The sequence below is a fragment of the Convolutriloba macropyga genome, chromosome 3 (genome assembly GCF_964194025.1).
Source record: "Convolutriloba macropyga chromosome 3, txConMacr16.3, whole genome shotgun sequence".
NCBI classification, from domain to species: Eukaryota; Metazoa; Xenacoelomorpha; order Acoela; family Convolutidae; genus Convolutriloba; species Convolutriloba macropyga.
Genome location: NC_134470.1, coordinates 29,363,750 through 29,380,485, shown reverse-complemented (window position 1 = coordinate 29,380,485; position 16,736 = coordinate 29,363,750). Strand labels below are relative to the sequence as shown.

Sequence of the window (16,736 nt, the reverse complement as noted above, 5' to 3'; positions counted from 1 at the left end):
TAACCGACTAACGTCGGGCGAATTGCTCTCAAACGACCGGCGAGCGGTTGGCATCGTCAGTATCTAGGCAGGGTTTAGTGAAGCTAGCTTTAGCTTAATTGAAGGGGCGTAAGTGAGCGCAGCGGGGGTGGGGGTTGCACCGGTGGTGGCAGCATTGGGGGGGGAACAGTGGAGAGGGGGTTCAGACTTTAAGAACCGCCACCCTTCGCACCATAAGTATAAGTCTCCAAAACAGATTCTCTGAAACGCATACTTAAGACTAGTGAGCTGAAAAGCTCTAAGAGCACTTAATGCCCGCAGGGCGCTACCTGTTTATCTCGTTTTAGAGGACGAAAAGCCAAAAGCGTCAGACGCAAAATTGGTCAAGCAAAAAATCGCATTAAAAACAGACCGACAGGACTAATATAATTGCTAAAAACTTCGCTTGAGGCAATTAAACAGTTCAAGCTCGATACAAACAATTTCAAATAAAGGTCAAAAAATGGTCAAATTTTTAAACTTAATTTCAAAGGCTTATTACCAAAAGCTGCTTCAATTAATAATAAAACGAAACAAACTCCTTGACGGTGCAGATGAAGAGTTTTTATAAGAGTTTTAATTGTAAATAACTACAAACTACAAGAAACTGGGGAAACTGGGACAGAAACCGCCAAAACTGTATTAGTTTCTTTACACTTCATAAAAAAAAAAGAAAATCTCATGTCAAAAAGAGGCATTCAATTGAAAAATTATCAAAAGGACGTTGCCATATTTACTGAGCAGGCAGAAAATTCCGCCCAAAGCTCCAAAAGAGTAGAAATAGATAGAAAAAGCCAAAAATTGAGAAGTGCTATTTTTGCGCTTGAAACGCATTATTAGTCGCGCAAAAACATTGTGGTATCAATTTGAGAGGGTTACAAATTCATGCAGCATCGATGAAAACTTATTTCTACAAAACAAATTTACGAAAAAATTGAAACAAATAGACGAAAACACGGCTAAAAACTCATCATATGCGCAAATCTCTCAAAAACACTTTTCAAATTCAAAAAATCATTCACTCAACACAGCGCATGATCAAATAACTTCTCTCGCTCAGAAAAAAAATCGTTCACACGGCAATTTTACTCACTTCCGCTTTTAGGTGAAAACACCGTTTGAACAAATAGTACTTCCTGTAAAAAAACCTTAAGAAAATCAATACTCCTCTTCTAGTCTTAAAAAAGAGAGCACCCCAATAAAATTCAAATTTATTGAATTGTAAAAAATAGGAGCGCTATAATAGCCGACTGAGAAGCTGAGGCGGCTATTAAAAAGGCACTAGGAAACTAAGAGGCCTTAAAATTACGAGGTAAAACATACCCGGCAGATTGCCGGAAAATAGCCGCCGTTGATTCCAATAAGCATGATTGGGATTGAAAGAATAGAAGATATTAAAAAAAAAGATTTTTGTACAAAAACATTTTTTGTAAGTCCGATTTGTTTTGATGGCATTTCCTAGTTGAACATAACGTACTTCTGTTTCTTTGAGAGAGGCTACAGGGGCTACTATCAATACCAATAAGCATTAGAGTATTAACTAAGACTTATAGGAACGACGTTCAAATAGCGGGCATCTAAAATTGGGCTTTATGGGTTTATCCCGTTTCTAATTCTGACTTCAATTATTTATACTGACTCTGTTCATTTTCAATTGCTTCCCTGAGCAACTGATGTTCAAAATCACTTTTAGCAGAATGAGAGAAGACAAAAACTAGCCTAGAGAAGTCAAAAAGATATCACGCAAAATGTGGAAAAAGCGGCAAAATGAGGTAAAGCGAAACATTTTTTTATTCGACGAAAAAAAACATAGCAGGACAAGTCCTGAAATACAATCCAAAGAATTGAATGAATTACTGGGAACTAATGAGAACCTGGCCAGCAGATCAACTGAACAATCCCAGCAAAAAGACAATCACAAAGTTTAGAAACAAAAATAATCAAACAAATTAATTAAGAAAATAATCATGGATAAAACTCTTGAAGCTTTTACCATGAAGGCTAAATATGATACAATTCAAAATACTCATTTACTCACGCACAAAACATGGAAGAGACTCTACTAAAGGTAGATAAACTCGAGAAATTTAACGAAGGCTTCAAAAAACTGACAAGTGCAAAATTTAAAGAAAGTTTCTAAATTTTGCGGCAACAAGTTGTTCAAAATTATTTTTGGTTCTTGTGTGTTCTGCCATATAACCCACCTGCAATACCTAAAAAGTTTTGTTGGCCAGAAAAGATAGTTTAACTCAGAAGGGGCAAAAAATTTTAGAATTGAAAAACAATTAAAAATTTTAACAAAATAATGCTAAAATTCGTGATATTAACATCTTCAGAAGTGTTTCATTTTCTCCAGAAACTATAAAGTAATTTTATTTCAAATCTTTAATAATTTCACTGGCTCATAAAGGTCAGTAAATTTGGAATAAAAATTTTCAGAAATTTAAAAAAAAAACAATTTTTATCAAAATATTACAAAAACTCATGTTATTACAAAATTGAGAACCAATCCATTACCTCTAGAAAAATGTGCAGTTACTTATTCATTGCCACTAGAAACTATGCAGTAACCTAGTATTAAACCGTAGAGAAAAATCCGTGGCCTTTGATTATCAAGAAACCTAAAAAATGACAAACTTTCAAAAAAACTTGCAAGTTTTATCAAAAAATTGCAAAAACTCGTGATGTTAAATTGTTCAAAAACCATTCCATTAACACTAGAAACTATGCAGTAACCTATTATCAAACCCTGAAGCAGATTTCTTGAAACCTAGGGCTGAAAAAGCTCAAAAATGACAAAAGAAAAATTAAAAAACTTATTAAAACTTTTTAGATTGTAAAAATTAGTATAAAATTGCTTGTTTATATTTGGAGTACCAAAACATAGCTCTTAAAACAGTCATAGAAAATAATTATGCCTTGGAAAAGACCTTTATCAACGTTTACAAACCTCAATTTTAGACTGGTCCTTCAAAAAATTCGAAAAATGGCGAAAAAAACGCAAAAAAAAAATTGGAACAATTTGGGCTCGAAAACTCCTAAAAAGGACCTTTTAACCTTGAATTACGGCCTTCCCAGTAGCTTCGCCACTCTAAGCAATTGAAAGACTATTAAACGCGTCTAAGGGCCTCTAATGAAAGTTGATGCCCGCTGAGCTTTACCTGTTTATCCCGTTCTGAAAGCTCAAAGTCATGAAAAGTGTGAAAACATCTTACAAAAATAAAAACATAGCAGGACAAGTCCTGAAATACAATCCAAGTAATTGAATGAAAGACAGACCTAATTACCTGACCAGCCGATCAATTGAACAATCCCAGCCAACAAGACAAAATCTCAAAAGTTGAGAAACCAAAAGAATCAAACAAACTAACCAAAAAAACGATCATTACTAAAACCCTTGAAGCTTTTAACTTGAAGGCCATATATGACTCATTTCAGAATACTCATTAACTCACGTAAAAACCTTGAAAGAGATGAAGCTGCCACCAAAAGTAGATAAACTATGAGAAATGCATCAAGAAACTGAGAAGAGAAAATTTAAAGAAAATTTCCAAAAATAGGGCTATAAATAAAAACATTTTTTTGACTCTGGAGTTCTGTTTTGTATACCGTCTATAACTTTTAAAAAGTTTCGTTTGCCAGTAAAGATAGTTAAACTCAGAGAATGACAAAAAAAATCGAAAAACTTGAAAACAATCGAAAATTTTAAATTGCAAGCTTTATTTAAAAAATTCCCTACAAATACAAAACCAAAAAAATTGAAAACTATTTTATTGCCCCTAGAAACTATGTAGTAACATACTAGCAAACCCTATAGGAAGTTCACTGGCCACTGAATAAAAATTTCAAAAAATTAAAGAAAAAAATGCATTTTTATCAAAAAATTGGGCAAGATATTAAAAAGTTGAGTACCATTCCATGGCCAAAAAATATTTTCAGTAAACTTTTGGCAAACCCTAGATGAGGCTTCTTGCTCATAGGGGCTGGAAAACTTGAATAATGACAATGTCAGAAAATTTGAAAAAAAAACAAGTTTGATTTAAAAAAATTGGTAAAAATCATGAAGTTAAAATGTTTAAAACCACTTCATTACCACTAGAAACTATGCAATAACCTATTATTAAACCCCAGAGGAGCTTTTTTGACATCAAAGTCTGAAACAACTCAAAAAATGAAAAAAAAATTTCAAACAATTTGAAAAAATTAGTATAAATTACCGTGTTTATGTTTGGAGTAGCAATAGATATAGCGCTTAAAGTGGCCGTAAAAAGCAATTACGTCTTGCAAAGGACCTTTATCAACTTTAATAAACCTCAATTTCAGACTGGTCTAACAAAAAATCCAAAAAAAGACGAAGTGCTAAAAATTTCATTATTTTAGGCTCAAAAACTCCCAAAAATGACCTTTTAACATTGAATTACGGCCTTCCCAGTAGCTTCACCACTCTGAGTACTTGAGGGACTACTAAACGCGGGCCTCTAATGAAACTTGGTGCCCGCTGAGCTTTACCTGTTTATCCCGTTTTGAAAGCTCAAAGTCATGAAAACAGGTGTGAAAACATCTTACAAAAATAAAAAAACATAGCAGGACAAGTCCTGACGTACAATTCAAAGAATTTTCATTGTCTAAACAGAAAATCTAGACCTAGAATGGACTATGAGTGAATTCAGAAAAACATCAGAACAAAAAATAAGAAAAAAACAGAAAATCAATATCAAAATGCCGCATGTGAACAAAAAAACTCCTAGTGAGAAATGAAAATTTAATTCAAACAAAAAACTAGGCCTAGAATGAGCTGTGAATGGATTGGAAAAACCAGTTAGAAAAAAATCCGATCCAAAAAATTGAACAAACAGTAAAAATCAGAGTGAAATTGCCGCATGTGAACAAAAAACCACTACCGAGAAACCTAATTTTTGTTCAAACACCGTTTTCTCACTCTACTTTAAAATTAGAGCGAAAAAATTCACGCCGCAAAACCACTCGCTTTTTCGCTCCATTTCCTGTTTCGGCGTGACCAAAATCACTACTCCAATTTGACTTCAAAAATCATGAAAATGTGTGAACAGATCTTAAAAAAAAACATAGCCGGAAGAATTCCGGAAACGACTCGAAGGAAAAAACGAACGCCCCTAACAAACATAAAACTTATTCTACTGATTGACCACAATAACTAACATAATGCTTATCCTACTGAATAACACTTGTCACTTTTAAACAAAAAAAATGAAAAAGAACAATGAAAAAATAACTGACCAGAAAAGACGATAAAGCACGTTATAAAAATTTTACATTGAGTTGCAAGTTTAAAAACAACTTTTGGCGAAAACCCGTGAAATAGGTTTAGTTTAATTTTGTTGAATCACTGCTATTTGAGACAAAAGCCAAACACAAATTTCAAGTAGAATAAACGAAGGTAAAAGAAAGGAAATGAAAAACAAAACCAAAAATGTTTTCTGTAAAAAACAAAAAAAAATTGGCCACAAATAAAGAATCAAATACCATTATGCTGAAATCAAATCATTATTTCAAAAAACTTTTAATAATACATCTGGTCAAGTGTCCATCAATCCAAATCATTGTTTATTTATGAGTAAAAACGAAGAACGAAAAAAATAGAAATAAAGTTAGTGTTTAAGAAAAGTTAGTGATATTTGTCATTGAAAAGTGCACTAAATATATTTCAACAAAACCTCTAGAAAAGCTCCTATCAAAAGCTAGACCACTAAAAACTAGCAAAAACCAGACAATCAGAAGAACTCAGCAAAAATTCCAAAAAAAAACACGAAAATTTGCGGAACTCTGCATAAAAGTTACTCAATTATCTTTAACAAAATGATTCAAAATTGAAATCAAAATCATCAACACGCATCAAGGACAACTAATTTGGACTACAGGCATCCCCAAATGCTATAAAAAATTGAAGAACACGAAGGGCATTTAAAAAAAAGTGAAAAAAAAATCATAGAAAAAATTGAGCTTTTTTTTTAATTTCACGGGAGCACATAGACCCAAAAAACGTTAATTGGAGCGAATTAGTACTGGAAGACTTCGAAAACAATAGGAAAGTCAAATAGGCTGAATAATTTTTCTAAGTTTAGAAAAAAAACGAAAAAACGAAAGAAAAATAATTCAAAATTTTTCAGTTTATTGTCATTTTTCTAAACCAAAAAAATCGTTTCAAACCTAAGAGAATGTAATCACTTGGTATCTAAAAACTCAGTTACTAACATGCGTCTATTCAAAGCCATTACAAAGCATTATAACAAAACAAAACGCAAAAAATTGCTAAAATTCGCCTAAAATTCAGCAAAATAGCTGAAAAACCAGCAAAATGGTATAAAAATCTTATTAATGACCAAAAACTTGCGAACCACTATTAAAACAACCCTAAGCATCACACAATATCATAATCAGACCTCTAAACCAAAAAAAAACAAAAAAAAACGGTTTTAAAAAGCCGCATGTGAACAAAAAATTTCGCTCGCTTAGAGAAAATTTTTTCACACATCAATTTATCGCTCTCAAAAACAGCGGTATGAACAAAAACCACTCTCTTTTCGCTCCACTCTTCAATTTTGTTCAGCACAAAAACCACTCCAAATTTTTTCACGCGTTTCATTTCCCGCTTTAAAAATCACTCCAATAAAATTGATTAAAAAAAAGGACTTCTCCAATACTCCTCTTCGAGTCGTAAAAAGACAGCGCCCCAATACAATTCAAATTCTTTGAATTGTAAAAAGACAGAGCACCAATACAATCCAATTCTTGGATTGTAAAAATAGGAGCGCTATAATAGCCGGCTGAGATGAGGGCGGCTATTAACAATAACACAGCAGGAGATCTCAGGCAGGCTTCCGCTTCCTCATTAATTGTCCTCCTTTAAGTCAGTTCTTATTTTCGATTAATTTTAGAATTTGCATTTTTTCAAACCATGATGATACTTAAGGCTGTTTCATCGTTTCTATTATTTGAATTGTGTTATCTTGCCGCATAGATACAAAATGATAAGCTCGCTGAGCAGGGATTATCTTGAGTCACGGACATTCTAGTTGGATCAAAATATCTAACTTAATTTAGCACATTATTGAAACTCGTTAGCGATATTAAAACTAGTTAAATAGTTAGCGAGTATTTGATTTCAAAAATGAATTATTTTAAATAAATCTGATTACCTCTCTAGCTTTGTTTTGTTCAGCTCGTTTGATAGCAATAAGTGGATCCTCTCTGAGCTTGCACAGTTGGTCATATGTGGGATTCAGACCTCCCTGCTGAAAAGATGCGCCCTCCGATTTTGCTGCCCGGTCATCTTCGTCCCCTGTGACAAGTACAGCAGACAAATTATGCAGAAGTGGTCCTCCAATTTCCCAGCTTTTCAGCCTTAGAAATCTAACAATAATTCTACTTACAGATGTAGGTGAATTTGTGTCCTACTATTGATTTGATTTTTAAAAACCGGAGATAAATTAAGCTCCATAATTATGCCCCATTATAATTGAGCCAGATTACACTCATTGACAAAAGTAAACGCTCAAATATCAATTTTACACGGTAAATTGTTTGTTTTTGAGGAGTACATTCATTACAGCTCAATTTCAGATGAACCGGTGTAGATCGATAGAATTTCAATTGCTCGAAGTTCTAGAAAGATACTTGTCGAAGAAATCCTGATAGAACTTTGCTAGTTTTCTCTATGAAACAGGGAATTCAATTCCACGTAAATTCTGTTCAACTTGATTATGCCTACGTCATTGGGCAAATTTTTGCATATGAATTGAATGAGTTTTATGATCAAGGTGATCAACTTTCACGTGGAACTCAAACTACAGCTGCCTACGGAAAACTGGCAAACTTCGAACCCCATTTCTTCCATAAATACTTCTATCAGTTTTCTATAACAATCATCTCTCAATTCATCAGAAATCTAAAACAATTTAAATAAAATTTCGACTCGGTCTCACCTTCATCGCCGAATACGTGTCTGATGAGCTGCTTGTCAATCTTCCTGCCCAGCATGTAGTCATCCAGCTGCAGCTCCGGTTTCGCATACATCCAGTCCAAATTTTTCAGCTTCTCATTGTCCATTGTCTAGTACAACTCACAGCTGGATCAGCCACTGGATCAGTTACAATGCACAAAAAGCTACAACCAGTAAATCTGAGAAGTATACAGTATCTGAAAGACATACAAACTCGCTGAACATATTGTAAATAAAAGACAAATTACCATCTGCGAGTTTGATTAACAACGTCCTTTTTATCGCCTACACTCACCATCGACATCGACATTTTTCAATCTCTCAAAGATAGCATTACCCAATCAGAACTTGCGACCACAACTAATACGAGACACCATGAGTTCGTACTTTAAATGACTTCAGGATATTAAAAAAACATGTTAATGAAAACCCGCTCCAATTAAATCTAAGTAAATTCCATAGAAATAATTTACAAAAAACACTAAAATTTATATCCTTTGGCTAATAAAGACTTCTTGGCCGCTTCTACTTCCAATTTGAGAGCGTCACTTTCTTTCTGGCAGTCGTTGAAGCTTGCAACTCGGTAGCCAATCACAGCCAAGGAGTACAATCCAAACAAGACAATAGCCACAATAGGCAAAAATCTGATACATAGTGAGATGATACTGTCTATTGTGCTTGCACTGGAGCTGTATACAATATCAGTTGGCAACATTGTCAAGAGGAGAATCCAAACTGAAACTCCAGCTACAAGTGTCAGAAACCATTGCATCAATTTTGTCATCATTAACTGAAAAGCGATGACCTTTTAAATCTAAACCAGTTAGAAGTAGCCGTTGTATAGCGCGCTTGTAACTAACGTTATATACCCTCCTCCAATCCGCACAAAGAATAGAAGCAAAACAGATTAATTGTAGGCTTTTACGATTTACTTGATTCTTAAAACTAGTTTCCTGACTACGTGAGTATTAGTATAGCTTATTAGAACTATAGTTCTGACACACTTTAGTTAGGGAGGCATTATATGCTCAACTAGGTTTTTTGTTCAGTCATTTTCGGCCGATCAATATATTCATCGAAAACAGTTGAACAGTTGTGAATAATATCATTAAAAAGCCCATCCAGCGTCGAAGATTAAAACATTTTTTTCAATTTCCTTTTTAAGGAGTTATCGAGGTTTTAAAGCTTTTGTGAACATTTGACTGCTTTCGGCTGTTTTGTGCACATTAACCAATATTTTTTTTCAAGTTTTCGTCAATTTTGCTAAATACTATAGTAAAAATGGTTAACGATAGTGGTATTGGTTTTAACCTTACAGACAGAGAGAGGAGCGTTGCAAACTGCTTGATCAGACTTTTTGCCCAAATTTTTCTCAAAATTCAGCCTTTATTAACCAAACATGGCACCAAAAATGCTTCTTTAGACCACTTTGTTTAAATTTACCGGAAGTAAAAAACTAAAAAACAAGTCAAATTATCTAATTCAATATAATTTGGAACAATAAAGAGTTTTAATGTTCGAGCAGCAATATGGATGAGGTGCGAAGGCTAGTTTTGGTCTAATCTTGGATTTTTATAACAAAAAAACCATGGATTGTTTTGGGGAGCTGTACTTTCAAAATATTTTCGCCGTATTTAATTTTTATCTTACTTAAATGAATGATTGCCAATCAAGGGCCTATCTCAGTTAAGGGCAATATTATTAAAAATCTTAGTGAAAAGCTTTTGCTTTTCATGGCTTCAACACTGTTTACGTAAAATTCTTTGAAATTTTAACTTCCACATTTTTTTCGTTATTATTTTGTTAGTCTTATGACATAGTCTCATTATCTTCAGGTTAAAATAGCTTCCAAAGGAGTTTCAAGTTAAAGTATCTAGTATGTTTTAGTTGAAAGCTTATGGTTGTTAGAACTTTTCAAATTGTTTAAAAAAAAACAAAGGACTTTTGAGCTTGGTAAAATACTTTTCTTATTTCTGTTATCTTATAGCTTGGTGATTCTTTCTTTATTGCAGATTTTTGATGTTCTTTTTTGTCCCATCCTTTTTAACAATCATTTTTTTACAATTTTCAAATGTAGGGTCACAAATTTGTTCATTCAAGATAAATAACATTTCGATAATTTGAAAAATTTTTGGCCACAGAGACTTTTGGGTTTCCGTTTTCGAAGGTCTACAATTAAGAAATACACAGAAATCTTAAAAGATGCTTCGCGAGCAAATAAGTAGTCAGTCGTCATGTATTCTTAATTCTTTCTTTATTGCAGATTTTTGATGTTCTTTTTTGTCCCATCCTTTTTAACAATCATTTTTTACAATTTTCAAATGTAGGACCACAAATTTGTTCATTCAAGATAAATAACATTTCGATAATTTGAGAAAAATGTTTGGCCACAGAGACTTTTGGGTTTCCGTTTTCGAAGGTCTACAATTAAGAAATACACAGAAATCTTAAAAGATGCCTCGCGAGCAAATAAGTAGTCAGTCGTCATGTATTCTTAATTCTAGCTATTTTCATAAAATTCTGACATTTGATCGTAGATAACAAATACACAACGGCAATGAAAGAAAAAGACAAACAAAGAACCGAGAAAAATGAAGAACAAAATAGTTCCTTTGTAAGCAAACCTGTAATAAACTTTGAAAAACCAGTATAAATCATAATATATCTTGATTATAGGGCCATTATATCCCGGAAAATTGAAAGAACATCTTCAGTAAACATTACTTGCAAACACGCATGCATGGTGACATCAGACATAACATTTAGCTCTTCTCTTTCAACCAGAAAATAGAATTTCTCTGAAAAACTATCAAAACAAAGTATTAATGAAAATGTGGATATTTGTTCAAAGCAAAAAAACGAGCAACTTTTTTAAAAGGTAAAGTAACCAGATCTCTACTCTTTTAAAAATTTTCAGACTGTGAATGTTCAGCATAACTGGCTGAAAATCTGGTGAAGAACTGGCTGAAAATCTGACAATGAGATACTTGAAGAAACTGTATAAAAAAATGAAAAAAAAAATAGGATAAAGTAGTATCATTTTCGAAGTTATGCTATTTTTTTAGTAAAACGAGTCGGCAAACGACAACTACTGAAAGTTGCAGAAAATTAATGAAATTAAAATTATGTTGTTCACCAAACAAAATTTAAGTTACGAGACTAGAAACGTGCTACAAAGCACCAATAAAAAATCCTAGAATAAACAAGCTATGTCAATCATCTGTTGTGCATTGTTAAATGGAAGCCATCACGCGTATAAATTTTTCCGCAATAAGTACATTCATTTGTCATTTAAAAGCAAAGAATTGTAAAACACACTTGAACACGATCAAGTTTTAAAATTTTTTCCAACAATTTGAAAAATCTGAAAATTTCTCGATAAATTTAATTGTTTTAAAGGATAGCAAATTACAGCAACTGTCCGTACTCATGGGGGCCTTTCCAATTAGAAGCTTAAGTTTGAAAAACTAATTTTGTTTGGTGAGGACTTTCTAAGAAAACAAACGTTGATGCCAAATAAGGAAGTTGTTCATTGGTGATATATTTCAGCTCGCTCAACTTTTATGTCTAAACTTTGTGACAAAAAACATGGATACACACACATTCGTCAATGTGTAACCATATACTGTATGAAAATTGAGAACTGTAAAAAAAAACTTTCAAAATTACACGAAAAAATCAAATTGTCACCCAATCGATAGATAAAGTTTTTCAAAAATTCTATTTAACTTCTACTGATGTTACTGAAGTGTAGTTATTTCTTCAACTATTCAAATATGATATCAATAAACATCTCACCATTTCTAAAAAGATAATACTGGTTGAAGCAAAAAACGTCATGCATGCGGTATAAAAAATGTAGAACACTTATCAGCAGTCTAGCAGAAGAATTAAATTTGATACCTACAAAAGGGGAGATTAACAGAACATTATGCCTGCGCAGTCATTAAGAAATACAACACAGCCGACTAACGTATTGCGAATTTCTCTCAAACAACTGGCGAGCGTTTGGCTTCACTAGTAATCAGCTGGGCCTTAGGGATGCTAGTATTACTGAGTGCATTAGGGGGAGGGGTCAAGCGTTGGGGGAACCACCATGTATGTCTCCTCAAAGCAGTTCAGAGGAATCGCATACTTATAGACTAGTAAAGCGTACAGCTTCAAGAGAGCTGCTCAGCCACTTTTCAGACCAAATCGGAAAGACAAAAAGTCAGATCGGTCAAGCAAAACTTTCATGTAATACACAACATTAATTGCTCGAAATTTCGTTGAATAACAATTAAAACTGGGAAAATAATTTGTAGCGCTAAAACTAAAAGCGAAAATTGTATATCTGAATTTTTCCCTTTCGGTGGATTTTTGTGTTGGGGTCGAGTAAACGTTAACTGATAGGATGGAAAAACTTCAAACATTTTTGGAGAGTAAACGGGTGGTGAAAAAAATGACAGAAGATGCAAGTTACCGGTCAGAAATAGCATCTCGCCGCAGCGAGTTAACACTTGGAGAGAATTGGCAAAAATGCACTTGAGAACAGTTCAATTGATCTAATAAGGCTCTGGCTGGTGCAGTTTCTGCTATTACCATCTTCCAATTTTGAATCATTTTAAAGAAGGCGTCTTTGATAAGCTGGAATTATCGATATGCTTGTCATTAAACAGTTCATCAATTTTATTAACAATAGACAACATTTGCGCTCTAATATTTGCCAGTTGCTATAATTACATAGCATCTACTAGTTGTGATATACTTATCAAATAGAGAACGTCGATGTCTGGGAACTCTGACGTGGAAGCACCTCAAATTGATACTGGAAACACTGCTCATGATGAATTGCCCGGACTCAGATTCCACGATCAAACTCCAGTGGCGGGGACAGGGTCGAAGAGGATGTGTTCTGAGCCGAGCCCGATCAACGAGTACACCGATAATATCCTCAAATCAGTGAATGATGAAATTGAGAAGTCAATGGATGCGCAATTGCCGAAGCTTCTGGAGTGTTGAAACCCGGATTATGGATTCACTCAAACAATTCGTAGACGATGCCATGATGAAGGTGCGAGGTGAAGTACTGCACGTTATGACCCAAATGCTACAAGAAGTCGAGCGCCGTTGCTATCTGAAATCAATATCCGAAGCTGAACTACTTGAGGCATATAATCGACGGGATAACATCAAAGTCTCGGGGATTGTTGAAGAAGTGGAGGATGGACCACGAGGTGAAAATTCTAAGGCAACTGCACTAAAAGTTACTGAAATTTTAAAGGCTATAGACGCTGGTGTAGAACTCAATGACATATCAATCGCTCTTTGGCTGCCTGCTGGAGGGAGTCATCGACCAATTATAGTCTACTTCAGTCGACGAAGCAGTAAGATAGACAACACGAGGAAAACGACAAAGTTGAAGGACCAAGCTGCATGGAAAGATGTCTGGATAATTGAAGTCCTTACACAAGCCAGATTCAATTTCATGCAATTGATGAAGCGAGATGAAATAGTGGAGAGTGTAGGGTCTCGTGAAGGGAGTCTTTTATTCAAGTTGAAAAACAGCGACAATGTGGAGCCAATACTTGGTCTACTAGAAGGTTGTACATACATGAATCATTCCTTGATTGATCTTGAAAAATGTTTTCCAATTGAATGGCACCGAAGCAGTTGAAACACATGAGCCAAGTGATTACTCTAATGATTTTACTATTAACGTTGCAAATGTATACAAAACTCTATCTCTTCTTTTTTAAATGTGAGATCCTGAAAGCTCATATTCAGGATCTGGAAGCACTTGTGTACAGTCTTGAGTCTCCACCCTCAAAAATATGTCTAACTGAAACATGGCTGAGTAAAAGATGACAAAAATTATTTAGTGTTCGGCTATAGCGGCTTCTAAGCTAAAAACAGGAGTAGTACTGGAGTTGGAGTGATGCTTCAAGTCCGCGAGGGAATCAATATCTTCAGTGAAATGGAAAATCCTGTAGAAGCAATAACAGCGCAAATCGAAACAGAAGGTTATAAAGCGAAAATAACTGCATGCTACAGCCAGCCGAGAAGCAACATAAAAGATTTCGTTGATGCTTTGGATTGTTTTCTCGAGGCCAATACATTTATTTCCATTCCCCATATTGTAGACGGCGATTTTAACATGAACATAATCGATGACAATGGATTGACAATGATGTATCACAACGTGATCAACTCAAACGGATTTCAAATCAGTGACCCCGAACCTACACAAGAAACAGATACATCATCAACATGCCTTGACTATGTGATATATCAAAACATACCCTCGCCATCCATTCAAGTCCTCAAACATCAACAAATCACCTACCACTACCCCATATTAATCACATGGAAAATAGAATCTCACGCTAATGTCTCCCATATTTATCTCGACACTCGATTCGTTTGAAATCCTCAGAGAGTACTTGAATATCAAAGCAAATTACAAAGTTCGCTTGAAGAAATCAGAGGATATTCTCAATGAAAGAGATATTAACAAAGCCTTCAAAATGTTTAATAAGATTTTCCTGTGTTACAAACGAATTTGCGCCCATTTGCACCAAGCCAGAGAAACCCAGTGGAAATCATAACTGGCTCAATATTCGATTAAAAAATCTAAGAAAAGCGAAATCGCGCTCACCGCCGATGGAAAGCTAATCCATCGAATCACGATGTTCTGACTAGATTCAGACTGCTAACGTCGAGGTTAGAGGCTCAGAAAAAGATTTGTAAAAAAGAATATTTTTTCAGAAAATTCGAGAAATGTATTGGAGACTCAAAACAAACGTATAAGTTACTAAATGATATAACCAATAAATCAGTGAAAGATACTGTTGTACAAATCATCGAATCATGCAAAAGCTTAAACGCTGACTCCACGTTCACAGATGTTGCTAACAAATTCAATGAACACTTCACCAACATAGGACAAGAATTGAAAATGAATATGCTGAATGAATCGCTACCTGTGATTCCTATGTGCCCTTATTCTATGTATCTCTACAGAACCAGTGAAGATGAAGTATCAAAAATAAATGAACAGCTTCAGAACAAACACTCTTCAGGTACTGACGAAATTTCTAATATTATCGTAAAAATAACTGCACCAATCACAATTTACTATCTGGCCGAACTGATCAATAAGTCCTTTCAACAGTCGGTACTTCAACAGTCGAATCAAATGAAAAAGCTAAAATTATAGCTATTCAAAAAGGAGAATCTAAATTTGCTGAAAGCAATTACCGGCCAACTTCACTCCTCATTGTCTGCAGCAAAATCTTTGAACGAGCCATGTTTAATCGTATCTATAGGTACACGGAACGCTTCGGAGTCATAAATAGCAATCAGCACGGGTTTCGTAAAAAACACAGTACCATTGATGCTCTAGCAGAATCTACTGAAAAAATCGGACTGAACCATCGTAAGAAAGAAGATGTAGTAAGTGTCTTTCTCGATCTGAAAAAAGCCTTTGATACAATTGAGTATGATATTCTTTTATACAAATTAGAAAAGACAGGAATAAGAGGCAAAGGACTAGACTGGATCAAATCCTATGTAACGAATCGTAAAAAGCAAGTTGTTGAGAATGGGTACCAATCAACATGGCAAGACAGTTTTTGGTGCACCACAGCGGTCGATTTTGGGTGCGCTGCGATTTTGTTTTACTCTATATTAACGATGTACCATTATTTTGTCAATCGGTTGATGTAATTTTGTTTACAGATGATACAAATGTAACTGCCATCGAAAAAAAAACAAACAGGACGTAGACGCGGACCTTAACCGGCTCAATCATTGGCTCTGTGCAAATAAACTTCTAAACTTCTAAATCTAAGTAAAACAATTCAATTGAACATAAAAACCAAGTGGTTCCAACATATAGTATGAACTTAACTCTCAAGTTTTGAATGTACACCCTGTTTGTAAATATCTCGGGGTGCGCTGCTGCTTTTACTCTATATTAACAATGTACCATTAGTTTGTCAATCTGTTGATGTAATTTTGTTTACAGATGATACAAATGTAACTGCCATCGAAAAAAAAAACAAACAGGACGTAGACGCGGACCTTAACCGGCTCAATCATTGGCTCTCTGCAAATAAACTTCTAAACTTCTAAATCTAAGTAAAACAATTCAATTGAACATAAAACCAAGTGCTTCCAACATATAGTATGAACTTAACTCTCAAGTTTTGAATGTACATCCTGTTTGTAAATATCTCGGGGTACACATAGACGCCAGGCTTAAATTCTTTTCTCATATTGATGGTGTCAAGTCAAACCTGAGTAAGCAGGAGTCGTCTGTAAACTACGTCATTTTGTTCCCAGAAGACAACTCATTGCCTACTATCGCAGCAATATAAATCCAATTATTCAATATGGGGTTTTAGTGTATGGCTGTACTAGTTACTCAGCTCTTGAACCAAATTTCGACATGCAAAAGAAAATTTTGAAATTCATCCATTTTCGAAACCGCAGAGAGACCTCGCAGGATAATAGCTTCATATCAAATAATATTCTGTCCGTGTATGAACTACACCTATATGAATTGAAGAAATTCGTTTTACGCTCAATCAATGGACTACAGAGTACAACTTTTTTGAACACACTTTTTACTTACCAAACATCAGTAAGATCAACGCGTATGGCTTATCTCAATTTACTATATAGCCCTGGTTTTATAACAAAAATTGAAAGGTTTTCTATAACCCACCGATGCATCCGCTTATTCAACACCCCTACA

General features: G+C 34.5%; 2 protein-coding genes across 2 annotated transcripts in view; both read right to left on the bottom strand.

The window, feature by feature from the left end:
* The window catches only part of LOC142336140 (uncharacterized), a 483,861-nt gene that overhangs the window by 22,352 nt on the left and 444,773 nt on the right, over positions 1-16,736 (bottom strand). Inside the window, exons 2-3 of the mRNA XM_075384723.1 lie at positions 7,980-8,195; positions 7,194-7,336 (exon numbers count right to left, since the gene is read on the bottom strand). Coding sequence (XP_075240838.1) covers positions 7,194-7,336; positions 7,980-8,103 — 267 coding nt within the window. The 5' untranslated portion in view covers positions 8,104-8,195. The remainder of the gene's footprint in view (positions 1-7,193; positions 7,337-7,979; positions 8,196-16,736) is intronic.
* On the bottom strand, positions 8,478-8,780 carry LOC142336597 (dolichol-phosphate mannosyltransferase subunit 3-like). Its single transcript, XM_075385508.1, has one exon. It carries the CDS (start codon positions 8,778-8,780, stop codon positions 8,478-8,480), a length of 303 nt encoding a protein of 100 aa, XP_075241623.1.